Raw genomic sequence first — 27,854 nt, 5'->3', positions numbered from 1 at the left:
TGTTCCTGCTAAAAAAAAAAAAAGCCCTGAGTATAACTCCATAGACTCCACCCTCTGAAGTAGCCAATTTCTCCAGAAGAAGTGACCTCTGTCATCTGGAGATCAGAAATCTTCAGGCTCAACCTGGAGGTTGGCATCCCTAATGTCACCCCCAAGAGACCCCTGTGTTCAGAGTGATAATTTCCTTGGGTGAAACTGCTATAGAATCAAGCCCTTGTTCAGCCTGTGACGGAGACGCCGGCTATGACGTTTCCTGGCAAACTTTAGAGGAGCGTTTGCCGCCGCTTTTATTTCCCTGTTTAAACAGGTCTGTTGCCAATTTGCTTTCTTCCTGGCAGATCGGGGAGCAAAAAAACTTTATCTACCTCTGATTGAAGAGCTGGATAGAGAGAGAAGTGAATTTATTGCCGTCTTCCGAAAGAAGCACTGGGGCAGTTGGAAACCTGGCTTGAAAGCGATGCCAGACAGGGGATCGTAAAAAGTTGATTGAGCACTGTGAAGCATCTGCCAACTTCCACCTCATTACCAAGACCTCCTCTTCCAAAGTGCTTCTCAAAGGAGAGCCAGTTTGCTGTAGTGGTTAAGTGAGTGGTCTCTTATCTGGGAGAACCGGGTTTGATTCCCCACTCCTCCGCTTGCACCTGCTGGAATGGCCTTGGGTTAGCCATAGCTCTGGCAGAGGTTGTCCTTGAAAGGGCAGCTGCTGTGAGAGCCCTCTCAGCCCCACCCACCTCACAGGATGCCTGTTGTGGGGGGAGAAGACATAGGAGATTGTAAGCTGCTCTGATTCAGAGAGAAGGGCAGGGTATAAATCTGCAATTCTTCTTCTTCTTCTCCCTTGGTGGTATTTGAATCTGGAGGAGACTGGACTGTGATCTGAGAAAGACAGGGCTTTAATTGGAGTGGGAACTCCTTTGCTTATTAAGCCACACATCCCTACTGTAGCCAATATATATATATAAATAAATTTTTGGCCACTGTGTGACACAGAATGTTGGACAGGATGGGCCATTGGCCTGATCTAACATGGCTTCTCTTATGTTCTTATGTTAGGAGACCCTGTACTAAGAGCCCTGTAAGCTCTTGGAGGGTTGGCTACATCAGGGGTGTGTGCCCTAATATGCAAAGGAGTTCCTGCTACAAAAAAAGCCCTGGAGAAAGGCATTTTAAAAGAGCACAGTGGGATTGGTGTAGCAATGGGAGGTGATTAATCCGAATTCATAATCCTGTTGTGTTTTGCTCATGGGCCTTCTTGGATAGCATTGGGAAGAAGAAGGCTGTAGATTTATACCCCACCCTTATCTCTGAATCACAGTCTCAGAGTGGCTTACAATCTCCTTTATCTTCTTCCTCCACAACAGGCACCCTGTGAGGTGGGTGGGGCTGAGAGAACTCTCCCAGAAGCTGCCTTTTCAAGTACAGTTCTGCGAGAGCTATGGATGACCCAAGGCCATTCCAGCAGCTACAAGTGAAGGAGAGAGGAATCAAACCTGGTTCTCCCAGATAAGCAGTGTTCCCTCTAAGCTGAGTTAGCATGACCTGGCTCACAGATTTCTAGCCTCCAACTCACACATTTTTGTCTTAGCTCAGGAAAAATGGCCCCAGAGCAAACTATTTATGCAGTAGCTCACAACTTTAGTGCCAGTAGCTTACAAAGTAGAATTCTTGCTCACAAGACTCTGCAGCTTAGAAGTAACATCACAGATAAGAGTCCACACACTTAACCACTACACCAAACTGGAAAGTCCTGGTGATTTGGCAACAGTGCCAGGGGAGGGGAGGGAGGTCAGGGTGATGTAATGCCCTTGAGTCCACTCTCCAAAACAGCCATTTGCTCAAGGGAAATGGAGCTTCATCATCTGAAGATTGGTTGTCCTTTCAGAACTCCAGCCTTCCCCTAAGGGGGCTGGCACCAGTGTTCCCTCTAAGCTGAGTTAGCGTGAGCTAGCTCACAGATTTTTAGCCCCCAGCTCACACATTTTTGTCTTAGCTCAGGAAAGATGATTCCAGAGCACAATAATTTATGCAGTAGCGCCCAAATTTAATGCCAGTAGCTCACAAAGTACAATTTTTGCTCACAAGACTCTGCAGCTTAGAGGGAACATTGGTTTGCACCCCAATTGATAAGAATATTTTCTTTAATTGCCTGGAATGTCTCCTCAGCCTCTGGAATGGGACACCCTCCAGTTGGCAAGAAGGGCTCTTATTTGGGAAAAAAAAAGTTTGATTTCAGAGAGCATCAAAGCATTGGGCAGAAAGCCAGGACGGGTGCTATCACAAGTCAATCTCCTCCAGTGGCAGAGTTTACAGCAGCAACCTCCTGTCTCACCCTTCACCAGCTGGGTGGCCTTCTGTTGCCTGCTTGGCACCGGAAGTGGCCTAGGCATGGTTGCCAACCTTCAGGTGGGACCTGGCCATCTCCTGGAACGACACCTGCTCTCCAGACAACAGAAATCAGATCCCCTGGATAACATGGCTCTGTTGCATTATACCCTGCTGGAGATGGTGACTGGAAGCTGCGACCCCATGGAACAGTCTCTGCTTAGTGTGCAGAAGTTCCATCCCTGACTTTTCCAGTCAAGGATCTGGCAGCAGGTGTTGTGAAAGACCTCTGCATGAGAATCTGGAGAGCTGCTCCCAGTCTGGGCAGACAGCGCTGACATTGATGGACCCAGGGCTTCATTCAGAATAAAGCAGCTTCATGGGGGTTCATGTGTATGAGATAGAATCAGGGCTTGTGGGAGCCAGACTTTGGCAATCGGCAGCGGGTGCTGCAATGTGGCTGCTTCCTTGAAGGGATTTGGTGGCAGCTATAAGCATAGCCAGCTTCAAGAGGGGATTGGAAAAACATATGAAGCAGAGGTCCATCAGGGACTATTAGCCACAAGGTATAGATGGAACTCTCTGTCTGGGGCAGTGATGCTCTGTATTCTTGGTGCTTGGGGAGACGCAGTGGAAGGACTTCTAGTGTCCTGGCCCCACTGGTGGACCTCCTGATGGCACCTGATTTTTTTGGCCACTGTGTGACACAGAGTGTTGGACTGGATGGGCCATTGGCCTGATCCAACATGGCTTCTCTTATGTTCTCTTCCATTCTGCTGGCATAAAAAGATAAAGATAGTCCCCTGTGCAAGCACCAGTCATTTTCGACTCTGGGGTGACGTCGCTTTCACAATGTTTTCACAGCAGACTTTTTATGGGGCGGCTTGCCATTGCCTTCCCCAGTCATCTGGCCTATATGTCAATAAACTGGGGGGTGGGGGAAGGCAGGAGCCTCTCGCCCCCCTGTGAGATTATAGGGAATGTGAGTTGGGTCCAGAGAACCCAGGTAGGACCTGGAGATCTCCCAGAAATACAAGTGATCTCCGGATGATGGAAAATGTCTGTTTTGGAGGGGTGTGCTTTATGGTGGAATGATACACAGGTGTTTTATGGTGCTGCACCAATAAAAAAAATGGAATGAATTGCCACATTTAAACCAGGTGCCTGCAACCCAGTTGATCTGTCTCTTCTAAAATACCAGAACTTGAGGCATCAGCCTCTATGCCCTGTAGTTGGCTATCCAGAATAACTGGTTGCCCACTATGTGAAAGAGGATGTTGGACTAGAATGACCATTGGTCTTGATCCAGGAGGGCTCTTATGTTCTTAGGAAAGCCTCAGCCTCTATGCCCTGTTGTTGGCCCTCCAGAGGAACTGGTTGACCACTGTGTGAGACAGGATGCTGAATTAAATGGTCCATTGGTCTGATCCAGCAGGGCTCTTCTTATATGCTCTTAATGTGCGTGTGTGCAGGAAGCAGCCTCTCCATGTAGTGTCTAGCCCCTAGCACTGAAAATGAAAATCCATCTCTGCATAAATATAACTGCTAAATATATATCTGGTTGCACCCTGCTTCCGGCACAGTTGCTGATCCCCCCCCCCCAAGTTTATCCCTTGAGAGGGGAAATACGCTTGGATCAAACAGAATTGATGGCGCTTCCAACTAGTCTCACTGCTCTCAAATTTGCCTCTTCCTTCACCTCACAGGAGTGAAAAATGTTGCTCTTACTTTACAGAGAGACTCCTAGGCAAAGATTCTTGAAATGTATTATATATTAGACTTTTTTTTTGCAGTGTAATTTATTTACAGGATACTTTTTTTTTTTGTCATGGTGGGTTGTTCAGAGAGTTAGTCAGACATGCTGAAGAGGCGGGATTTCCCAGTCCGATCAGATAGGAAGTACAGTAAAAAAGGCACATGGTTTTGATCACCACAGGAGTTGTGCATCAGTCAGCAACTTAAAGCTAACACATTTATTTCCTCCCCAGGCCCTTCGTTGCTGAGGCAAGAGATCCCCCTCAGTCTTGCAAACTCATCCCAAATATGGCTGCCCTCTTCTGAGAGAACAGAAAGCAAATCAGTTTCGATGGTCTCTTCTGAACCTCTCAAGGCTTCCCAAAGAACCAGACACTTGCGTGAGTCTTCCTGGGGCACCTTGATGATGTGAGAAGCGAGGCCGAGTTCTCTAGCGCAAAAACCTGCCTGTGGGTTTGTGCCCTTTCAGGTTTTGGAGGGAAGGCTCTGATCGTTGTATGCTTCTCCATACAAAACAATCTGCTTCAGAGGTTAGAAGACAGGGTTCTAGCTGAGGCCTTTTCCCTGACAAGCTAGCTTGCTACGTGCAGGGAATTTTTGAATGGATTGCTGCTCAATCATGGAAATCCCCCCCGCCTGCAGTCTGAAGTGGTATCACCCAGATATAGTTTTGTCCTTCAATAGTCTTAGATGGGGTGCCAGTCTCCTGCTATTTCTTTAAAGAAACAATTATGTCCAATAATTCACAACCCTGATCGTCGGCTTCTCCTTGCATTAGTTGTCTTGACAATGCAGCAGTCCTCTCGAACCCAAGTCTCTCAGCAAGGCGCCTGCCTACTTTGCCAAAGGACTCCAGAAGAAATGGCATCTTCTTCCCAGACAGAAGTCAATGTCGGCCATGTTTTATCCAGTTTCTGATCATCCATTTCTGTCCCGAGCATCTTTGTACCACTAGCCGCAGCCCAAAATTAGCATCTTTAGACATTTCTACCTCTAGACACCGTCCTGTGTCTCGGCTAATGATTGGTCCATTCTAGGAAGGAGAAAAAGAACACATAAATCTCACAGATAGAGGAAAAAATATATATAATTATGGAGCCTATGCTAAGAAATAAAGGCATTGTATGCGCTGCGATTAAATCCGCTGGTAATCATGCTAGTAGATACTGAAATAAAGAATGCGGGAAAGGGATTGTAAACTTGTTGATATGGACTCACATCAAAATAGCTCGGAGCTATATATAAAAAAAGGCCTTATCCTAATTGAAGATTTGATGCAGAATTATTTTATTTTTATTCTCCGCACTTCATTCATACCCTGCCTCTCTCACCAGTGGACACCCGAAGTGGCTTGCCTCCTGGCTCTGGGATTCAGATTGAACCCCAAACATGGGGGAGGGCAGTCTAAAAACTGAATAAATAATTATAATTAAGAAGAAGAAGAAGAAGAAGATATTGGATTTATATCCCGCCCTCCACTCCGAAGAGTCTCAGAGCGGCTCACAATCTCCTTTCCCTTCCTCCCCCTCAACAGACACCCTGTGAGGTGGGTGGGGCTGGAGAGGGCTCTCACAGCAGCTGCCCTTTCAAGGACAACCTCTGCCAGGGCTATGGCTGACCCAAGGCCATTCCAGCAGGTGCAAGTGGAGGAGTGGGGAATCAAACCCGGTTCTCCCAGATAAGAGTCCGCACACTTAACCACTACACCAAACCCTGCCACCCAGCAAGCTTCCATATAGGGTTGCCAGGTCTGGGTTGGAAAATACCTGGAGACTTTGGAGGTGGAGGTGGAGCCAGGAGAGGGTGGGGTTTGGGGAGGGGAGAGAGCAGGGTCCAATGCCATAGAATCCACCCTCCAAAGCAGCCATTTTCTCCAGGGGAGCTGATCTCTGCCAGCTGGAGGGCAGTTGTAAAAGTGGGAGCTCTCCAGGACCCACCTGGAGGCTGGCAACCCTATAAAGCATAGGGAGGATTCATGAGTCCCCCAGACCCTAGTCTCTCTAACCACTGCAGTGCAGTTATGTTACGTTCTATTATATCGTAACATCCACCATAAGTTTTAAAGAAGGGGAGAATAGTTAGCAGTGAATATTTCCCACTTCGTTTTAAACTTGCTTCCTTTTCTCTCCATTGTTCCCCAGTAGATTAGTTGTATTGGCCATAATCTGTACCAATTTTATGCCCAGCTGATATGGCTGTGGGTCAAGGGAAGCTGAAGACTTCCTGTTATGGAAGTGAGTTCGCCCCCTTTAGGACAAAGAGCAGGGGTCATTTTGTAGAAAAAGAGGCGCTGGAGTTCATAAGCACAACTTCTTGTAACTCCTTTGTGTATGCCACACCCCCCTGACATCACTGCAAGGTGTACTCAATTATATCAGCTCAGCATCTGCCTTAAAATGCTTCTTGAATTTTAATTTTCATACTAAAAACTTACTCCCATCCAATGTTCCCTCTAAGCTGCAGAGCAAAAAATTCTACTTTGTGAGCTACTGGCATTAAAGTTGCGAGCTACTGAATAAATTGTTGTGCTCTGGGGCCACTTTTCCTGAGCTAAGACAAAAATATGTGAGCTGGAGGCTAAAAAACTGTGAGTTAATTCAACCTAGAGGGAACACTGCTCCCATCATACTTTAAAAATGACTTTCTCCTGTGTGGCCACAGTGGCATGAGGAAGATTTCCATCTGTTTGCTTTATATGTAAGATCACATGGTAAACCAGTGTGGTTTGGCCATTTGGTCTGGATAGCCATAAAAAGGTAATAAAGTCCCCTGCCAATTGGTGTTTCTGTAAATCTAGGTGAATCACAAAAGGACGTGTATTTCCTCGTTGTAGTCCACCTAATTTATTACCTTTTATGGCTATCAAGACCAAATGGCCAAGCCACACTGTTTCACCATGTGATCACAGTCAGTTTGCCCCCTTAATCAACAAACTGCTTGCATTTCAGCCCACAATACCTGATCCCCTCGTCTGATGAAGTGTGCTTAGAGAGCACACGAAAGCCTACGTTCTGAATAAAACTTGGTTGGTCGTAAAGGTGCCACTTGACTCCTGCTTTGTTCAACTACTTCAGACCAACACGGCTGCCCACTTGGATCTATCTGCTTTATATGTGTTGGTTATTTTCCCATTTTTGTGTGTGTGGGGGAAATATTAGCTTTGTCAAACCTTAGAGTTCAACAAAGTTTTCCCAGGGGGTTTGAACAATGGAGCCCAGAAGCAAGTATTTTTTTGCGGGGGGGGGGGGGGGGAGGGTGTAAGAAAGAAAGAGCACAATAAAATGTAGAGGTTCAGGAGCTCCGCTCCTGTGAGCTCCTGCCCAAAATGAGGCTTGACAAATAGTATAGACAGCCAGGGCTTTCTTCTTCTTCTTTTTAAGCAGGAATGCACAGGAACGCAGTTCTGGCTGGCTTGGTATCAGGGGTGTGTGGCCTAATATGTAAATGAGTTCCTACTGGGCTTTTTCTACAAAAAAGCCCTATGTGGAACAAGGGTGGTGTCAGGGGCTGTGGCCTAATATGCAAATGAGTTCCTGATGGGCTTTTTCTACCAAAGAAGCCTGTAGACAGCAATCTGTACTCCAGCTTTCTGTCTGGTGCAGCTCCGCCTGGTGGAATGGCCTCTCTAAGGAGGTAAGAAAGGCTCTTGTTCTTCCATAGGTTCAAAGTTAGTGCAACTGTTCGGGTGGCAATTTTCACAAAGGGAATCAAGATGCAGTAAAATGGAATTCTGCAGGAAGCACATTTTCTGCTTAGATAATAAGGTAATCATTGGACTGCCTGTGAAATTTTTAGGTAACTTCCCCCCTCCCCATTTTCCCTCCACTGTGCACTGGATGTATTATATTCCCTGCAGTTCAGTGTTTCTCTAACCCATTTAACAGAATCATCTATATATTTAGTACTGTAGATATCTAAAACCACAGACTGGGCTCCTCTGCTTACATTAAACAGGTTTTTCTGCAAACTTGGGGGAACCCCCAGTCTGCAGAAAAATCTGAAATGTTAAGAAAATACAACTCACTCCATTTATCTATCTATCCATCTGGGAGAGCCAGTTTGGTGTAGTGATTAAGTGTGCAGACTCTTATCTGGGAGAATGGATTGATTCCCCACTCCTCCACATGCACCTGCTGGAATGGTCTTGGGTCAGCCATAGCTCTTGTAAGAGTTGTCCTTGAAAGGGCAGCCCCACCCCCCTCACAGGGTGTCTGTCGTGGGCGAAGGAGATAAAGGAGATTGTAAGCCGCTCTGAGTCTCTGATTCAGAGAGAAGGGCAGGGTATAAATCTGCAGTCTTCTTCTATCTCCCTTCCCATAAAACAACCCATCCATCATCTAACTAGCCATCTATCCATCCACAAAGAGAGACAGGCATACAGACGCACACAGATTCGTGGGTAGATAGGTTGCTCTGAAGCAACAGAACAAAGAGAATCCAGTGGCACCTTTAAGACCAACAAAGTTTAATTCTGGCTATAAGCTTTCGTGTGCCTGCACACTTGCTCAGCTACATTGGAACAGACTTTGCCAACAATGACACATAGGTAGAGAGAGGGGAAGGAGTTTAGTTGCCAGGAAGGGCAAATTGGAGTCAAGATGTGTAAGTAACTGAGGGAAAAGTATAGCTAAGATTGGATTAAAACAGTGGGTACGACCTGTGAATAGCAGCAAATTACCATATAGATAATAAAGAGTTAAACTGGTATAAGAACTAAGTTTGAGATCAGTGGTACTATGAGGTGTTGGTCTCAGTGGTGCTACTGGACTCAGACTTAGTTCTCAGACACATACATAGGTTGTTCCAGCCTGCTTGCATTACCTGTGTGAAATCCCACAGCCTCTGCGCAGGCCTCAGAGTGTCTTCGCATTTCTTCAGTGTGGGCGTTCTTCCTTTCCCGTCATCTACGAGACATTTTGAGTCGGGCAGAAATGCTGTCGATCCCAGAGGGCCTAATTGCAGGAGGCCTTCAGTGCTGTAACGAACAAGCTGGAACCACAAAACACAAAAAAAACCCCGAAGTCAGGAAAGCAGGGATCGATTTCTGACACAAAAGATGCGGCGGCTCAAGCTCGGCAGGCAGTCTTCGTCCCTTTATTTGAAAGAATTTTTCGCCTGTTCCCACCATTGGCAATGTTCAAGGCAGCTTCTCTGCCCCGGGTGAACTTCTCTGCCTCTTTCTAACCCACCACGGTCAGATATATGAGGACATTGTGTAGTTACTTGGTGGTGCCCTCTTCTCTCCCACCAACTGCTACAGGCAGGGCCGGCCCCAGACTGCACCCTAGGCAAGGCTAACTTCTGGCACCCCCCCTGCACTGATGACATCACCGAGTTCTGGTGCCCCCAGAAGGCTGGCGCCCTATGCAGTTGCCTAGTTTGCCTAGTGTCACAGCTGGTCCTAGGGTTGCCAATCCCCAGGCAGGGGGATCCCCTGGTTTGGAGGTCCTCCCCCTGCTTCAGGGTTATCAGAAAGCAGGGTGGGGGGAGGGAAATGTCTGCTGGGCACTCCATTATTCCCTATGGAGACCGATTCCCATAGGGCAGTGGTCCCCAATCTTTTGGCACTAGGGACTGGTATTGTGGAAGACAATTTTTCTATGGACTGGGGGGGTATGGTTTCAGGATGATACAATTGTGCACTTTATTTTGGTGTGGTGGTTAAGCATGCAGACTTTTATCGGGGAGAAGCGGGTTTGATTCCCCACCCCTCCACTTGCAGCTGCTGGAATGGCCTTGGGTCTGCCATAGCTCTCACAAGAGTTGTCCTTGAAAGGGCAGTTTCTGGGAGAGCTCTCTCAGCCCCACCCACCTCACAAAGTGTCTGTTGTGGGAGAGGAAGGTAAAGGAGATTGTGAGCCACTCTGAGATTCAGAGTGGAGGGCAGCATATAACTCCAGTGTCGTCTTATTATTATTGCTATTACTACATTGTAATATATAATAAAATAATTATACAACTCGTGGCCTGGTTGCTAACAGGCCACGGACCAGTAGTGGTCCACGGCTTGGGGGTTGGGGACCCCTGCCATAGGAAATAATGGAAATTGATCTGCAGGTATCTGGAGCTCTGGGGGGGGCTTTTTATTGAGGTAGAGCCCCCAAATTTGCATCATAGCATCCAGTGCCTCTCTTCAAAAGACCCTCCAAGTTTCAAAAGGATTGGACCAGGGGGTCCAATTTTATGAGCCCCATAGAAAGTGTCCCTATCCTTCATTATTTCTAATGGAGGGAAGGCATTTAAAAGGAGTGCGGTTCCTTTAAATGTGATGGCCAGAACTCCCCTTGGAGTCCAGTCATGCTTGTAACATCCTTTCTCCTGGCTCCACCCCCAAAGTGTCCTGGCTCCACCCCCAAAGTCCTCAGATATTTCTTGAATTGGACTTGGCAACCTTAGCTGGTCCTGGCTACAAGGAAAGGACACCGGCACCTCTACTTTTTCTACATTCCTCCCATGGTTTTTAAGAGGGCATATAAGAGCAGGAAAACACCATGGGGAAAAGAAGAATGTTCTGTCGAGTCACAACCAAGTTATGGTGTTTTCAAGGCCAAAAATGACCACAGGTGGTTGGTTGCTGCCTTTCTCTATGTAGCAGTTAGGGTTGCCAAGTCTGTATTGGAAAACACCTGGAGACTTTGGGGGTGGATCCAGGAGTGGCGGAGTTTGCAGAGACAAGGGGCCTCAGTATTGTCCAATGCCATGGAGTCCACCCTTCAAAGCAGCCATTTTCTCCAGGGGAGCTGATCTCTGCTAACTGGAGTTCAGTTCTCAAAGCAAGAGATCTCCAGGCCCCACCTGGAGGCTGGCAACCCTCGTAGGTGGTCTTCCATCCAAGGACTGCCCATGGCTGATGGTTTAAATATTCCCAGTCTCTATTTCACTTACGCACTTCCCTTCCGTGGCTGAGTTTTGAAAACCAAACAGGAAAGCAATTGCAGATCTCCAACCATCGCATCACATCTAGCAGCATTCTTTACCTGGGGCCTCCCCCCCCCCCCCCCCCCGCTTTTTAAAGGAAGCTAGTTTTGAGAACGTTTCCGCTGCTAGCGGTAAGCAGTAATGACTTAACACAAGCAGCAAATAATATGCTAATATTTTCTGGCGGAGTCTAATGCCCTTTGGAATTACGTCTTTGTTCTCCTTTTCAAGTGCCTCGATTGCTTGTCGGAAGCTGTTCTTAATAAAGAGGCCATCTGCAGAGCAAACTCTCTGCCACGGGAGGCAGTTCTGCCGGGATGTGAGAATTGTCTTTGTATTCATTGCATGGGGCAGGGCCGGATTAACAATTAGGCCAAGTAGGCACTAGCCTATGGGCCCCCATGCCTTTAGGGACCCCAGGCGGCCTTCCCCCCTGTTTCCTTCCTGCTTGAAGTCCTCAGCCTGCCTTAGGGTTGCCGAGTCCAATTCAAGAAATATCTGGGGACTTTGGGGGTGAAGCCAGGAGACTTTGAGGGTGGAGCCAGGAGACATTGGGGGAGGAGCCAGGAGCAAGTGTGTGACAAGCATAATTGAACTCCAAGGGAATTCCGGCCATCACATTTAAAGGGACAGCACACCATTTTAAATGCCTTCTTTCCATAGGAAATAATGAAGGATAGGGGCACCTTCTTTTGGGGCTCATAGAATTGGATCCCCTGGTCCAATCGTTTTGAAACCTGGTGGGGGTATTTTGGGGAGAGGCACTAGATGCTATCCTGAAAATTTGGTGCCTCTACCTCAAAAAACAGCCCCTCAGATCCCCTGATACCTCCAGATCAATTCCCCATTATGCCCTATGAGAATCGATCTCCACATAGGGAATAATGAAGTGCCCAGCAGACATTTCCCTCCCCTCCCTTTCTGGGGACTCTGAAGCGAGGGATTGGCCTCTCTACTCACGAGTTGCTGCCAACTTCTTCAAAGTAACACAGACACCCCATCCCAAGAGGAAGCCTTTCAATCGGAGACTGAAGCTTCCGGAGGTGGAAAGTCACATTGTGGCTGTGGGGGCAGGGCTTCCCCCCGTCGACCAGCTGACTGGGGGCTGGAAGGAGCCTGGGAAAAGGGGAGAACCCCCGCTGGGACCTGGGGATTGGCAAGCCTAGCCTGCTCACACAGCCAGCAACTGAGCTGCTCTTTGCCTGACCTGCAGGCTGATGCCAGCATCTTTGCCAAGTTTGCCTTTCCCCCGCAGCTTTGTTAAGGGGGCATTTGAGAGGATGCCTGCAAAGGGGGCCCCCAAGATTTTGACTGCCTAGGGGCCCCCACAGAGTTTAATCTGGCCCTGGCGCAGGGGGGAACTGGGGGGAGGTGGGATGGAGGAGTAGAGGATCAAGAGGGGGTGAAGGCAACATCCTTGTGAAGGCCACGTTTCTCAGGCTTCTTGAAACTGGGCCCTTGGGTTCTGTAGGCTGCCTGCTGCCCCAAAGCAAGAACAAAATCCATGTAACATCTTTCATTGGTGGTGGTGGTGGTAAAAAGTGCCATCAAGTCACAGCTGTCAGGATGTTGAAAAGAAGAAGAGGAGGAGGAAGAGAAGATTGGATTTATACAGGGCTTTTAAAAAGAAAAAGTCCAGCAGGAACTCATTTGCACATTAGGCCACACTCCTGACACCAAGCTGGCCAGAACTGCATTCATGCTAAAAAAAAGCCCTGGATTTATACCCCACCCTTCACTTGGAGTCTTAGAGTGGTTTATCATCTCCTTTCCCTTCCCTTCCCCTCCCCACAAAAGACACCCTAAGAGGCAGGTGGGGCTGAGACTCTCAGCCTGAGAGAGCTCTTTCCAGGACTGCTCTTGCAAAAGCAGCTCTTTCAAGAACTGTGACTGACCCAAGGTCACTCCGGCAGCTGCAAGTAGCGAAGTGGGGAATCAAACCCAGTTCTCCTAGATTACAGCCCATACGCTTAACCACCACACCAAACTGGCTCTCAAAACGCTTGGATTCTCAAAAGCTTATATGCCCCCCCAAACCCCCCCTCTTGTTGGTCTCTAAGGTGCAACTGGACTTGAACCCTGCTCTTCTAGACCAACACAGCTACCCTCTGAAACTACCCCATTTATAACAGACTGCCACACCATCTCAGTCCAAATTAGGAAAAAGAAATTCCACAAGCCACCGTTGTTTTCAAGGGGGCTATCATGTTCTATTTCTGCCTGGAGCTTTAGAGCATCAAATCTACGACATGCAAGTTACCCTTCTGAGGGTTATGTTGGGGACGCGTCCCTGTTTGCCATTTTTTGGGATCAGCTCCCCCCTTCTGTGAATCACAAAATACTGAGCTTCATCAAGAGGTGGCATTAAAAAAAACACACCTTTGATGGAACCTTTTTGCAGATAGCAAAGGCTGAGATTGCTCGCATGTAGCCAAGTTAATTAATGATCACACAGCTGGAAAGCTTCTATCATCTCACCACAGTTTACAGAATTAATTCAGTGCGAGGGCTTCAGCTGCGCCAGCCACACTCAACAGTGTGCAGGAAGAGAGGAGGGCTGTGAGCAGGAGATGCTTCAATCTATCTTGCAGCCGGCAAGCAGAGAGATGCCCACGTTTGCCAGGGCAGATTCCCACCTCCACCGATCTGATGTCAATTAAACAAGAAGTGCTACAGTTCTGCAGTCTGGTCGGGCGACTTGTTTTGCTGTGTGCTGCAGCACCGGGCTACATTCTGGCCTGGGGACGTGATGTTTCAACCAGCCTGACAGTTTGGGAGTGTGACTTCATCGCCTCTGTCATTACCATGGTATATGGTGGCAGTAGAAAGGGCCATCAAGTTGTGGTTAATTTTTGGCCATTATGTAGGGCAGGGGTGTCAAACGCATTTGTTATGAGGGCCAGATCTGACATAAATGAGACCTTATCAGGCCGGGCCATGTGTGCGCCTATTTAAGATTAGATAGCATAAACTTTATAAAGGACCCAGACAAACACAATTAAAGATTTTCTTTAAAAAAAATTAAAGCATGCTTCAAACATTAGCACTCATTGGTCTTAAAGGTGCTTTCTTTGTATTTCTCCCATGGGATCCACAGAACTGGGCAAAGGAAGCTCTGGTTCTTTCCTGCCTTCCCCAAGGAACCAGGAGGGGGAGGAGCCTCAGCCAATAGAAGGAAGAGAGGCGTGGCTCAGTAGCTCTGCTGTGCAATTGTGATATCCTGGCAAAGCAAGCTCTCCCTCCCCCCCCTTCCTCCCCAAGGGAGGAGTCTCAGCCTATGGAGAAAATAGAGGTTTTGCTCTGTAGCTCCTGTGTGATTGAGCAAGCCTGGCAAAGCAAGATGTGCTGCAGAAGGAAGCAAGAGAGAGGGAGAAGGAAGCAGATGATTGCCAGTTGCTTGGGGGCCTGATAGGAGCCCTCCGAGGGCGTAATTTGGTCCCCAGGCCAGAATCAGCAGTAACAAAGCATCTATATGGGGATTTTTTACACACTCACTCCAGTCATCTCCACAAAGCTTCTACCCCAAACTGGTATTTCTATATTTTGTGTGTGTCTGTGTCTGCACCTGGAAGTCACAGCAACCTCTGGTGACTGACCCCTACCGGGGCCTGGAGGAAATTCAGAGAGGTGGCTGAATAAAGCCTGCCTCTGCCTCCTGACTGCTGGTATTCCAAGGAGGTCACCCTCCAAGTACTTGTCAGAGTTGACCCCGCTTAGCTTCCAAGATCTGAGGAGATCGGGCTTTCCTGGGCTATCCAGCTCAGGGCCAGAGGACATTTTTAAAAAGGCAGTTGTGATATAGGGATTCCTGCACTTTTTACATTTTTGCCATCAAGTCACAGCTGACTTATGGAGACCCTGTTGGGTTTTTAAGGCAAGAGAAGTCTAGAGGTGGTTTCCTATTACTTGCCTCCACGTCATGACCTTAATATTCATTGCAGGTCTCCCATCCAAATACCAGCCATGGCCTGATAGGAGCCCTCCGGGGGCGTAGCTTAGCTTCTATGATCTGATGTGATCAGGCTAACCCGAGCTATGCAGATGAATGTATTTCCAGGTACTCTAGGGTGGGCATTCAAACTCAAGAAAAAAATTGGCTCCCATTATCACCTACCATAATCCAAACTCTGCGGTCTGCCACAACCACCGGACAATAGCTAGAAATACTTGCGAGCAGAGCTTTTCTTATATATAGCAGGAACTCCTTTGCATATTAGGCCACACCCCCTGATGTAGCCAATTCTCCTGGAGCTTACAGTAGGTCCTTTAGTAAAAGCCTTGAAAGCTCTTGGAGGATTGGCTAAAACAGGGTGTGTGTGGCCTAATATGGGGAGGGACGGTGGCTCAGTGGTAGAGCATCTGCTTGGTAAGCAGAAGATCCCAGGTTCAATCCCTGGCATCTACAACTATAAAAGGGTCCAGGCAAATAGGCATGAAAAACCTCAGCTTGAGATCCAGGAGAGCCACTAAAGGGGAGGGACGGTGGCTCAGTGGTAGAGCAGCTGCTTGGTAACCAGAAGGTCCCAGGTTCAATCCCTGGCATCTCCAACTAAAAAAGGGTCCAGGCAAGGAGGCATGAAAAATCTCCGCTTGAGTCCCCGGAGAGCAACTAAAGGGGAGGGACGGTGGCTCAGTGGTAGAGCATCTGCTTGGTAAGTAGAAGGTCCCAGGTTCAATCCCTGGCATCTCCAACTTTAAAAGGGTCCAGGCAAATAGGTGTGAAAAACTTCAGCTTGAGACCCTGGAGAGCCGCTGCCAGTCTGAGTAGACAATACTGACTTTGCTGGACGGAGGGTCTGATTCAGTATAAGGCAGTTTCGTATGTTCATATGTTCATGCAAAGGAGTTGCTGCTACAAAGAAAGCCCTGCTTGCAGGGCCTGTAGTCTGAGTTGCCAGGGTTGGGTACCAGAAAATAGCATTTGCCCCCGGCAAAGAGGGAGAGCTGGAGTGGATGACGCTACAGGAGAGAGAAAGAGAGTGGTTAATGCTCTGTCTTTACTCAGCTGGGTGCTGCAACATGACCTTTCCAAATGATCAGAGCCTCGTGGTATTCGCCGTTCTCTGACACAGAAAGGAAGAAGGCAAAACAAAACGCAGAGATGCCATCATTAGAAGAAGAACAGGCAAGGAAGGCAGGAAGCCTCGTTATGCCTATGATTTGGAGGAGAATGTCTCTCTCAAATATAGGACAGCCAAAACCATTTACCCCATTATGTGCTCATTTGACACATGGCAGGGTACTGAAGGCCGCGCATGGCCCCTTCTGTTGGTCAAAAGGGAAACAGCAGTAGTAATTGGATGTTAAGCAAACTCGGTCCACTCTGCACTAAACAGGATTCTTTGCAAAAACCTCATTTGAGCCTAATTAAACTGTGTGGATCCCCCCTCCCCCTCTCGCCCCAGATATATGAGCCACAAGATTTGCTAGGATACAGGGCCGGATTAACAATTAGACCAAGTAGGCACTGGCCTATGGGCCCCCATGCATTTAGGGGCTGGCTTCCCCCCAGCTCCCCCACTGCTTGCAGCCCTCCCAGCCTGCATGAGCAGCCAGCAACTGAGCTGTTCTTTGCCCGACTCGCCTGGTGCGGCTGTTGCCGGCCTTGTTGCCAAGTTTGCCTCCCTCTGCCTCTTCCCTGCAGTTTAGTAAAGGGGGCTTTTAAGAAGGTGGCTGCAGCAGGGGCCTTGGGCGGTAGGGTGGGCACTCAAACTCTGAGATAATTTGCTAGGGGACCCCAAGATTTCGACTGCTTCCTAGGGGCCTCCACGGGGTTTAATCTGGCACTGCCTGCCCTCCCATTTCCCCCCTGCTTGCAGCCCTCCCAGCCTGCAAGCACAGCCAGCAACTGAGCTGCTCTTTGACCAACTTGCCCGGTGTGGTTGCTGCTGGCGTCGTCGCCAAGTTTGCCTCTCTCTGCCTCTTCCCCGCAGCTTAGTAAAAGGGGTTTTGAAGAAGGTGTCTGCAGGCCGCAGCAGGGGAGGTGGTAGGTTTCCCCCCCCCCCGCCCTGGCGGGGGACCCTCGAATTTGCAGCCTCTTCCCCCGCTCTCCAAAAATCCAGAAGTGGGGGTGGGGGGTGGGAAACGGCACCAATTTTAGTTCCACTCTTCCCCATTGAGTTTCCCAGTTAGGTTCTTCTGCTTTCCAAGGCTGCTTCTCGCGCCCAGTCAGCTGGCCAGAGGGGGAAGCCCCGCCCCCAGAGGATCATGTGCCTTTCTACCTCCGGAGGCTTCAGTCTCCAATTGAAAGGCTTCAACTCTGGTGTGTCTATGTTGCTGTAAAGAAGCTGGCAGCAACTTGTGAGTAGAGAGGCCAGATTCGCCAGAAACTGGGCGGGTGGGGGCGGGGAAGGAGAGGGAAACGTCTTCATTATTCCCTATGTGGAGATCGCTTCTCATAGGGTATAATGTGGAATTGATCTGGATGTTTCGGGGGCTCTGGGGGAGCTGTTTTTTGAGGTAGAGGCACCAGATTTTCAGTATAGTATCTAGTGCCTCTCCCCAAAGTACCCCCCAAGTTTCAAAACGATTGGACCAGGGGGTCCAATTCTATGAGCCACAAAAGAAGGTGCCCCTATCCTTCATTATTTCCTATGGAAGGAAGACATTTAAAAAGGTGTGCTGTCCCTTTAAATGTGATGGCCAGAACTCTCTTGGAATTCAATTATGCTTGTCACACCCTTGTTCCTGGCTCCACCCCCAATGTCTCCTGGCTCCACCCCCAAAGTCTCCTGGCTCCACCCCCAAAGTTCCCAGATATTTCTTGAATTGGACTTGGCAACCCTAGGAGGTGGGGTGGGCATTCAGACTTTGAGATAATTTGCGAGGGTTCCCCCAAGATTTCAACTGCCTACGGGCCTCTGCAGGGTTTAATCCAGCACCGCTAGGATACGTGAAAAGAAAAAAAAACCTCCCCCAAATGGATCTCTTGATGGGATCACAGGAGCGTTCACAAAGAACAAAAGACGGTTCAGCCCCGCCCATGTCGCCAGACCTCCAATTTTAGCATTCGAAGCAGTGTTCCAATCCAACCTAATAACAGATCCAGCTAAACTGAAGGTAGTTGTTTGACGAGTGATAAGGTCAGGCTTATTTATGCATGAACGCATGAGTGACAATTCATTAATGTGCTTCCAATTTGGATGTCGCATTGGAAAGCACTAAAACAACATGAAAGGCTTGACGCTCAGGGAGGGGGGGGGGACCATCTGGGATTTTGACGCTTTGTGACTTCCATTAAAAAAAAAAAATAAGGCAGAGCGATAGAAACACGATCAGAGGAGATTCGCTTTCAAAACCGCAAGAAGTACAAAGAGGGGGGAAAAAAATAATTGAATCATTTTGGGCTAAACACAGATGAAAATTTCAGGCAAAAAACCCCCACCCTCTATTAAATCAATGATTTCAAACTCAGTCCCAGAATGATACACCAGAGTTTCCAGCTCCGGGTTGGGAAATACCTGGAGATTTGGGGACTGGAACCAGGGGAGGGGAGGGACCTTGTAATCCCATTGAGTCCTCCTTCCAAAACTGAGTAAAGACCCATTATCCACTCTCTTTCTTTCTCCTGTAGAGTCATCCACTCCAGCTCTCCCTCTTTGTCAGGGTCAAAGAGAGCCAGTTTGGTGTAGTGGTTAAGTGCATGGCCTATTTTCTGGGAGAACCAGGTTTGATTCCCCACTCCTCCACTTGCAGCTGCTGGAATGGCCTAGGGTCAGCCATAGCTCTCGCAGGAGTTGTCCTTGAAAGGGCAGCTGCTGTAGGAGCTCTCTCAGCCCCACAGGGTGTCTGTTGTGGGGGGGGGGAGAAGGTAAAGAAGATTGTGGCCACTCAGAGACTCTGAGATTCAGAGTATAACGTGGGATATAAATCCAATATCATCATCTTCTTCTTCTTCTTCTTCTTCTCCTCCTCCTCCTCCTTCCAAAATGGCCATTTGCTCCAGGGGGGCTGGTCTTGATCTGCAGACAGGCAAATGCCCCCATGAGCTAGCTCTGGGATCGCACAGCTCTTTGGAGTCTTTCAACAGAAGCCTTGTAACATCTTTAGTGCAAGATGACCATACATGCAAAGCGTTATTTGATTCAGAAGGTTCACCGTCTCTCTTCTAAATCTAGATCATCAAGTAAGGAATAATGCATGTAAGAGCTAGTTTGGTGTAGTGGTTCAATGTGCAGACTCTTATCTGGGAGAACCGGGTTTGATTCCTCACTCCTCCACTTACAGTTGCTGGAATGGCCTTAAGTTAGCCATAGCTCTCTCAGAGCTGTCCTTCCAAAGGCAGCTTCTGTGAGAGCTCTCTCAGCCCCACCCACCTCACAGGGTGTCTGTTGTGGGGGAGGAAAATAAAGGAGATAGTGAGCTCCTCTGAGACGCTGAGATTCGGAGTGGTGGGTGGGATATAAATCCAATATCATCATCATCAATAGCATCATCTTATCTACCTGGGAGGACATTCCGTGACATGGATAAAGAATTGCCTTGTCATCCTCCTCTGCTCCTTGGTCCAAGCAGTAGCCACTCGCTTTGCTGTTGCGTACCTGAAATGGAAACCAGAGAGGTAAGAAAGCCAGAGATTTTCCTTATACGATGGCTCATTCCCATGATTGTAGCTCATGTTCTGCGGCACCCAGAGGATTAGCTTAATCATGCAATCGGCTCAAGTGTTACAGTTTCCCTAGGAAAAGCACTACAGCAATGGCTTCTGACACCAATGTTGTTATGTATTGAACATAAGGGACCAGGCCGCATGGCGATCGCTACTGAAGGCGACCCCCGGGTCCCCGGATGGAGCTCGCCTGTTGCCCCGCCCATCAAGATCTGTGGCGGGAAGTTTGACAGACCAGGATTGGCCTGGTCGGATGAGGGGGCTGTTCCGGGTCATGTATATAAGCGGGGCCTGGCCCGCGTGTTCCCTCTCTTGTAATGTGCTCCTGAATAAACTATGTTGCCTTCAAACCGTCTCGGTTCTCAGTACATTACAAATGTCATGCATCGTCATCCCCTAAATAAGGTTCTGCAATGGAAGAATTGTCCAGAAACATTATGGCAGGGTCCAGACCGGCAGTTTCAGGCGCACGAGAGGCGTCTCAAATCGGGCTGGCTTAAAATGGAACGGTCGAATCTCCATCAGGCACTCTCATGCGAGTCGCCCATCTCCCATACGGGAGGCGCTTCGGTGCGGTCAGACTGTTGTTGCGCACCACTGCCTTGGCGTAGTTTGGGTTTCTTTTTTTTCCTGGTTTGGGTTCATACCACCAATCCACCTCATTTGCACACCCCTGTGTTCATATGCTGGGAAGGTGGAAGGTGCGCAGGGCTAAAATGTGCTACCACGTCAGAAGTGGTAGCTTTTCGAGCCGCGGCTGAGATGCCTAAGGAGGGGTTGAGTATGGGAGCAGGACAGGAGGGAGATGTGCATGTTTTGATTTTAGTTTTTAATCCATCTGCAAGCCGTCTCTGTGTTGGCTTAAAATGCCAGTCTGGACCCAGCCTACAGTTATATCCCTGAACAAAGTCATGTTAAGGTAGCAAATCCATGTGATGTCACAAGATATCCCTTCTGTACGATCAAGTGCATCAGATTCAGACAGAAGTAGACAAATATTCTGAGAATGGGATGCATTTGGAATGAATCAACATTCCCTTGAGAGCCAGTTTGGTGTTGTGGTTAAGTGTGTGGACTCTTATCTGGGAGAACCGGGTTTGATTCCCCACTCCTCCACTTGCACCTGCTGGTATGGCCTTGGGTCAGCCAGAGCTCTGGCAGAGGTTGTCCTTGAAAGGGCAGCTGCTGTGAGAGCCCTCTCCAGCCCCACCCACCTCACAGGGTGTCTTTTGTGGGGGAGGAAGGTAAAGGAGATTGTGAGCCATTCTGAGACTCTTTGGAGTGGAGGGCGGGATATAAATCCAATATCTTCTTCTTCTTGAGAATAGTCCTTTTTTCCCCAAGGCATCCCCAAAGATTGCACACATTTTATCAACACCTTGGGAGGGAGGTCAGTCTGAGAGACACTGGATGGCCCCCAAGTCACCTGGTGAGTTCCCTTACAGGATGAGGATTGGAACTCAGATCTCCCTGATCTGAGTCCAACACTCTCATGTATCATTTTTATCCTGCTCTTCTACCAAGAAGCTCAGGGCAGCATACTGAGAGCAAGTTTGGTGTAGTGGTGAAGTGAGTGGACTCTTATCTGGGAGAATCGGGTTTGATTCCCCCACTCTTCCACCTGCTGATGTGCCCTTGAGTCAGTCACAAGTTCTCACAGAGCTTTTCTGCTCAAGAGCAATTTCTGTCAGAGCTCTCTCAGCCCCACCTACCTCACAGGGTGTCTGTTGTGTGGAGGGGAAGGGAAAGGAGATTGTAAGCCGCTCTGAGACTCCTTCGGGTAGTGAAGGGCAGGGTATGAATCCAATCTCTTTCTTCAGAGCCAGTTGGGTGTAGTGGTTAAGTGTGTGGACTCATATCTGGGAGAACCGGGTTTCATTCCCCACTCCTCCACTTGCACCTGCTGGAATGGCCTTGGGTCAGCCATAGCTCTGGCAAAGGTTGTCCTTGAAAGGGCAGCTGCTGTGAGAGTCCTTTCAGCCCTACCCACCTCACAGAGTGTCTGTTGCGGGGGAGGAAGATAAAGGAGATTGTCAGCTGCTCTGAGACTCTGAGATTCGGAGTGGAGGGTGGGATATAAATCCAATATCTTCTTCTTCTTCCTCCTCCTCGTCCTCCTTTCCCCATTTTGTCCTCACAGCACCCCCTGTGAGGTATGTCAAGATGAGAGTGTGTGACTGGCCCAAGATCACCTAGCAAGCTTCAAGTCAGAGAAGGGCTGCCACCTTCCAAGCAATTTCCTGCTATTACGCCTGATTTCCAGATAACAAAATGGCTGCCTGGAAGGGTGGATTCTATGACATTGTGCCATGCGGAAGTCCCTCCCCAGACTCCACCCCCTAAATCTCCAAGTATTTCCCTTCTCAGAGTTGGCAACCCATTGCCAGAGTGGAGATCCGAACCCAGGCTTTGTAAATCCTCATCAGGCACAATGACCGCTCTACTTTGCCAGCTGTCACCTAGCTCCCAGTCAGCCTCCTTGAAATCTGGGCCGTTGGCACTTATTAAAGCCAATAGGCAGGGAAACATTGTCGTGGGGCTGCTAGGAGGGAAGAAAAACACCCTCTTTCACCCGTCTTGACACTCCATTAATCCTTCTTTTGGGCATCTTACAGGGGCTTAATACAGCTTTCTCTTCTGCAAAGGCACCGGCGGATTATCCTCTCCGGCAGCAATTTGAAAAGGACTGATAACTCGAAGCAGATTTTATTTGCGAGGGGGACGACATGAGAGATGATGAAGTCAAAATATGCACTGTAAACAGCCCCGTCCAAATGCTGCTCTCAGTAACACTGATGAGAAATCTGAATTCAATCTATTGGCTGCCATCCATCACTCGGGGAGCATCGCCTAGAGATAAGCGCACATAACTCTCCACAAGGGGACAGAGAGAAGCAGAGCCACTCCGTGGAAGGTTTGCTGTCACAGGGACTGGGAAGGTATGTGCAGCTGAATCCTAATTGGAAATCCTGCTCCATTCAGTGGGATTTACAGGGAAATAAGTGCGCACTGGATCCTTTGTGTACCCACTTCTCTGTGTGTCATGTTGCACAGAGATTGTTCGGCACACTCATGCTCCTTTCTTAGGGTTGCTAAGTTGAACTCAGAAAATACCTGGGGGCTTTGGGGCTGGGGCTTGGAGGCTTTGGGAGAGGAGCCATTCCCAAGAATAAATAAATTAAAAACCAGCAGTGCAGTTCCTCTGAATATAGTCTTCATTCTCTCATCTCCAAGCAGCTGGCTGCACTTCACCTCTCTCTCTCTCTCTCACACACACATACACACACACTCACATTCACACAGCCAAAATAAACACAGTTTGGAAGCACACACTTTGTGGTCTCACTGGGGCAATTCGCTCACCATGGGAGTTGTTGAATGCTGTACACTCAACCAAGTTCTTCAGACTAACCCAGGGAAATCAGAAGTTCTCTATTTTACTGTGTAAACGAGCTCTGGAGGGGCTATAGAACAAATGAAGGGAGGGGGCTCCTTCCCTTCCTCCCAACAGCCACATTGTTCTGCAGGCTCACCCCATCCCCATTCAGCCTAGCTTCAAAGTTTTAAAGCTGCACACACCTTTCAAAAAACCCCAAACCCTTCCCAAGTCCTCTAAGCCTTCCCAAGCGGAAAGACACATGGTGGCTGTGGGGGCAGGGCTTCCCCTCACTGGCCAGCTAGCTGACGAGGGGAGGGAAGGAGCCTGCAAAAGCAGGGGAACCCCCACTGGGACCTGGGGATTGGCAAGCCTATTCTTTTTCCATGTGCAAGCAGGAGCTTTTCCACATGACAACCCTTTTGCACGGAAGTACCAGTCTTATCATGATTGCTGATGTACCGCAGTGGCAACAGGGCCTCTGGGTTGCAAGTTCCTCCGTATCTTCGCTTTCCTAGTCCCTGGGGTTGCCGTTCTCCACCTTGTACTAACTACGGTTGCAGGAGGCAGAGCCTTCAAGGATGGGGTTTGGGGAGAGGCCGGGTCTCAGCAGGATACAATTCCATAGAGTCCACCCTCCAAAGCAGCCATTTACTCCTGAGAAACTGATCTCTATAGCCTGGAAATCAGCTATAAAAGCAGATCTCCGGACCCCGCCTGGAGGTTGGTAACCCTTGCACCAATAGGGGAGCTCTTTCAGAGGGACAGATCGATATGCCATTAATATGTCAATTAATATGTCAATTTCCTATTTTAAAAAAACCTCAAAAAGCACACCAATGGTACATGCCTGAGGATGGGTGTGGCCACCGTGGGGATGGGGGGAATGGGAAAACAGCTTGTCCTGTTGGAAGAAGATGATGATGATATTGGATTTATGCCCTGCCCTTCACTCTGAATCTCAGAGTGGCTTACAATATTCCCTATCTTCTTCCTCCACAACAGACAGCCTGTGAGGTGGGTGGGGCTGAGAGGGCTCTCACAGCAGTGCCCTTTCAAGGACAACCTCTGCAAGAGCTATGGCTGACTCAAGGCCATTCCAGCAGGGGCAAGCGGAGGAGTGGGGAATCAAACCCAGATCTCCCAGATAAGAGTCCACGCACTTAACCACTACACAAAACAGCTCCCCCCAGAGCCCTAGATACTAGCAGATCAATTCACCATTATATCCTATGGGAATTGGTCTTCATTAGGGAAAAATGGAGTGCCCAGCAGACATTTCCCTCCCCCCCCCGCCCGCTTTCTGATGACCCTGAAGTGGGGAGAGGGCCTCCAAACTGGGGGATCCCCTGCTCCCAGCTGGGGATTGCCAAGCCTAGTTGTCAATGTGACATCCCTTCCAGATGGTTTTTCTCCTCCTGACTGTCTCAGCTAAGGGATGTCAGGCCACCACTATATAATTTTACAGATACTGCATACCAGGGCTTTTTTTGTAGCAGGAACTCCTTCACATATTAGGCCGCACTCCCCTGATGTAGCCAATCCACCTGGAACTTACAGTAGGCCCTGTACTAAGAGCCCTGTAAGCTCTTGCAGGATTGGCTACATCAGGAATGAGTTGCCTATGATGCATATGAGTTCCTGAAGAAGAAAAAAGAAAGAAAAAAGCCCTGCTGCAGAGCTCCAGGAAGACAAATAAGTGGACTCTCAAGCAAATCAAGCCTGAACTGTCATTGAGGCAATTGTACTTACGAGTAGACAAAAGTTACTGGGGAGATAAAGAATAACGCTAAGAAAAGTTGAAGGCAGAAGGAAAAATAGAAGATCCAACAACAGATGGATTGATCCAATCGAGGAAGTCACGGCCCTCAGTTCACAAGATCTGAGCAAAGCTCATGGCTTTTTTTGTAGCAGGAACTTCTTTGCATATTAGGCCACACACCCCTGATGCAACCAATCCTCCTGGAGTTTACAGCAGATCCTGTACTAAGAGCCCTGTAAGCTCTCAGAGGATTGGCTATATCAGGGTTGAGGAAGGACAATGACACACCACCCACCTTCACTTCTCACTTGCCTTGAAAACCCTTTGCTCGGCTTGCCATAAACTGATTGCAGAAGGCTCTCAAGCCCCCGGTCCGGGTGGGGGTTCCCCCACCTGGGAGGTTCCCAACCCACCAGCCCACATTATGTCGGCAGGGGGAACCTCCCCCGTCGCTGGCGTGATGTCACCCAGAAGTGACGTTATCGCACAGGCGACATCGCGTGGTGTCCACTCTAGGCATTTCTGGGAAAACTCCATGGTTTTCCCAGATGCTCTAGACATTTAGGAGGGAAAACTCTATGGTACAATAGGTACCATAGAGTTTCCTCCCTCTCACATGGCTAGAGCGTCTGGGAAAACCATGGCATTTTCCCAGAAACTCCTATAGTGGACGCCGCACGATGTCGCTAGCATGATGACGTCACTTCTGGGTAACATCATTGTGCCACGCTCCTCCGCCAGAGGCACAGAGGTACTTGGCAACCCTACGATTGCAGCTTGCCAGGACGTCCGTACAGAAGAATGAATCAGCTTATCTTAAAGAGCTTCGTCCAGTGATCTGCATCCTATGGCTTCACCCCCAAAGTCCTCAGATATTTCTTGAATTGGACTTGGCAACCCTACACCTTGCTGTGAATTCCTAACACCTGGAGCTGGTGTGGTGTGTTAAACAAGCCTAGTACGTGAGAAGAGCAGCGTGACGCTCAGTCCCATGTTTGCAGATGTTATACTCCCCCAGGTCAAACACGACTGAATGGTGAGTTCCTTTGAAGGATGTCTCAGCAGCTCCCTCAGTCTCCCCTCCTGCCCAGCTGGTGATATAAATACTATCAAACCGCACACCTCACGCTGAGGTAACCTGGCCAATAATGCCAAACTTCTGCCAATTACAGCATGCTGATGGTTAAGCGGTTGGGGGTTTTCATTGACGACGAGTGCTGAGGGATGACGGCAATTTTACGGCTCAGTCTTAAAAACTCTGAAGGAAATATATTTTTACAACTATTTCAATATGTTTTATGTTGCCTCAACATAGTTACTTGTCCCCCTCGCAGAAACCTGACAGATGATGCCTGAGTTGTCAGGAGGGAAACAGTTTGGGAGATGAACTAACAAAGAGACTGGATGGCCACCCCTGGGCTTGATCCACATCTGCAGCGTGTTTGTGAGCATCCCTTCTGAACACTTATACATAGAATCATAGAGTTGGAAGGGACCTCCAGGGTCATCTAGTCCAACCCCCTGCACAATGCAGGAAACTCACAAACACCTCCGCCTAAATTCACAGCATCTTCATCGCTGTCAGATGCCTCTGTTGAAAAACCTCCAAGGAAGGAGAGCCCACCACCTCCCGAGGAAGCCTGTTCCATTGAGGAATCGCTCTAATGCTCAGGAAGTTCTTCCTAATGTTGAGCTGGAAACTCTTTTGATTTAATTTCAACCCATTGGTTCTGCTCCTACCTGCTTGGCAGGAGGGGTGCCAACCTCCAGGTTATACCATGCTGAGGTCCTTCCGCTTAAGAACATAAGAAGAGCGCTGTTGGATCAGACCAACAGGCCATCTAGTCCAGCCACCTGTCTCTCATAGTGGCCAGCCAGTTCCTCTGGATGGCCAACAACAGGCATAGAGGCTGAGGCCTTCCACTGATGCTGCCTCCTAGTTCTGTGATTCAGAGGATTAGTGCCTCTGAAGGTGGAGGTTCCCTTCAGTCACCATGACTAGTAGCCACTGACAGACCTCTTCCCCATCAGTCTATCTAATCCTCTTTTAAAGCTGTTTATTCCTGCAGCCATCACTGCATCCTTTGGCAGTGAATTCCACATTTCAGTCACTCCCAGGGTAAAGTGGGGCATCCTTTGGTCTGTTCTGAATCTACTGTCCATCAGCTTCATTGGATGGTGTTGAGTTCTAGTATTTTGGGAGAGAGAGGAAAAGTTCTCTTTGTCCACTCTCTCCACTCCGTGCATAATTTTATAAACCTCTATTCTGTCTTCACCCTTGTAGAAAAATAGGTGGTGGAGCTCATTCAGGGATTGTGATGCAGCTGCACCTACTATTCAATGGACGAGGTAGGTGGGGAGGAGGAGGGGAAACTGTCAGAAAGGTTCAGGAGCTGCGCTTCCGTGAGCTCCTGCTGAATTCAAGGCCTGCCCTGAGTCATCTCTTTTCTAAACTGAAAAAGTACCAGATTCTTCAGCCTTGCCTCACAGGGAAGGTGCTCCAACCCTCTAATCATCTTGGCTGCCCTCCACTGTAGTTTTCCCAGCTCTGCAATGTCCTTTTGGAGATATGGTGATCAGAAATGAACATAGTGTTCCCCTTCCAAAACCCTGCTCTTTCCAAGATCCACCTCCAAAACCTCCAGGTATTTCCCAACTAGGCTTCCCAATCCCCAGGTCCCAGTGGGGTATCCCCCGGCTTTACAGACTTCCCTCGCCCCCAGCCAGCTGGCCGGCGGGGGAAAGCCCCGCCCCCACAGCCACCATGTACCTCTAGCACTCCAGCAGGTTTAGAAACCTGCAAACAGGTCCCGTTTTAAAATGTGTGTTTCTGTTGTTTGTGTACCTTTAAAGTTGAGCAGGAAGCAGGAAACAGGAAGCGCTTCATTGGGAAGGTCAGCTGCAGCTTCCGTTTGTTCGCTTTCCTTTTCAGAGCAAGTAACCAGACCCAGTTAAGTGTGTGTGTGTGTGTGAGAGAGAGAGAGAGAGGGAGGGTTACCAATCCCCAGGTGGAGGCAGGGGATTCCCCGGTTTGGAGGCCCTTCCCTGCTTTAGAAGGCTTTAGAAACGGGGGTGGGGGAGGGAAATGTCTACTGGGCATTCTATTATTCCCT

At 48.8% G+C, this 27,854-nt stretch overlaps 1 protein-coding gene across 2 annotated transcripts in view; it reads right to left on the bottom strand.

Moving 5' to 3' along the window:
• Positions 1 to 4,076: 4,076 nt before the first annotated feature.
• GALNT9 (polypeptide N-acetylgalactosaminyltransferase 9) overlaps positions 4,077 to 27,854 on the bottom strand; it is a 307,400-nt gene continuing 283,622 nt past the window's right edge. For both annotated transcript variants that reach the window (XM_060249993.1, XM_060249994.1), the window contains 3 exons: positions 19,440 to 19,535; positions 8,899 to 9,066; positions 4,077 to 5,110 (listed from right to left, as the gene is read on the bottom strand). In XM_060249993.1, coding sequence (XP_060105976.1) covers positions 4,964 to 5,110; positions 8,899 to 9,066; positions 19,440 to 19,535 — 411 coding nt within the window. In that variant the 3' untranslated portion in view covers positions 4,077 to 4,963. The remainder of the gene's footprint in view (positions 5,111 to 8,898; positions 9,067 to 19,439; positions 19,536 to 27,854) is intronic.

This window comes from Heteronotia binoei, chromosome 11 (assembly GCF_032191835.1).
Source record: "Heteronotia binoei isolate CCM8104 ecotype False Entrance Well chromosome 11, APGP_CSIRO_Hbin_v1, whole genome shotgun sequence".
NCBI lineage: Eukaryota > Metazoa > Chordata > Lepidosauria > Squamata > Gekkonidae > Heteronotia > Heteronotia binoei.
This window is presented reverse-complemented; position numbering and strand designations above follow the sequence as displayed.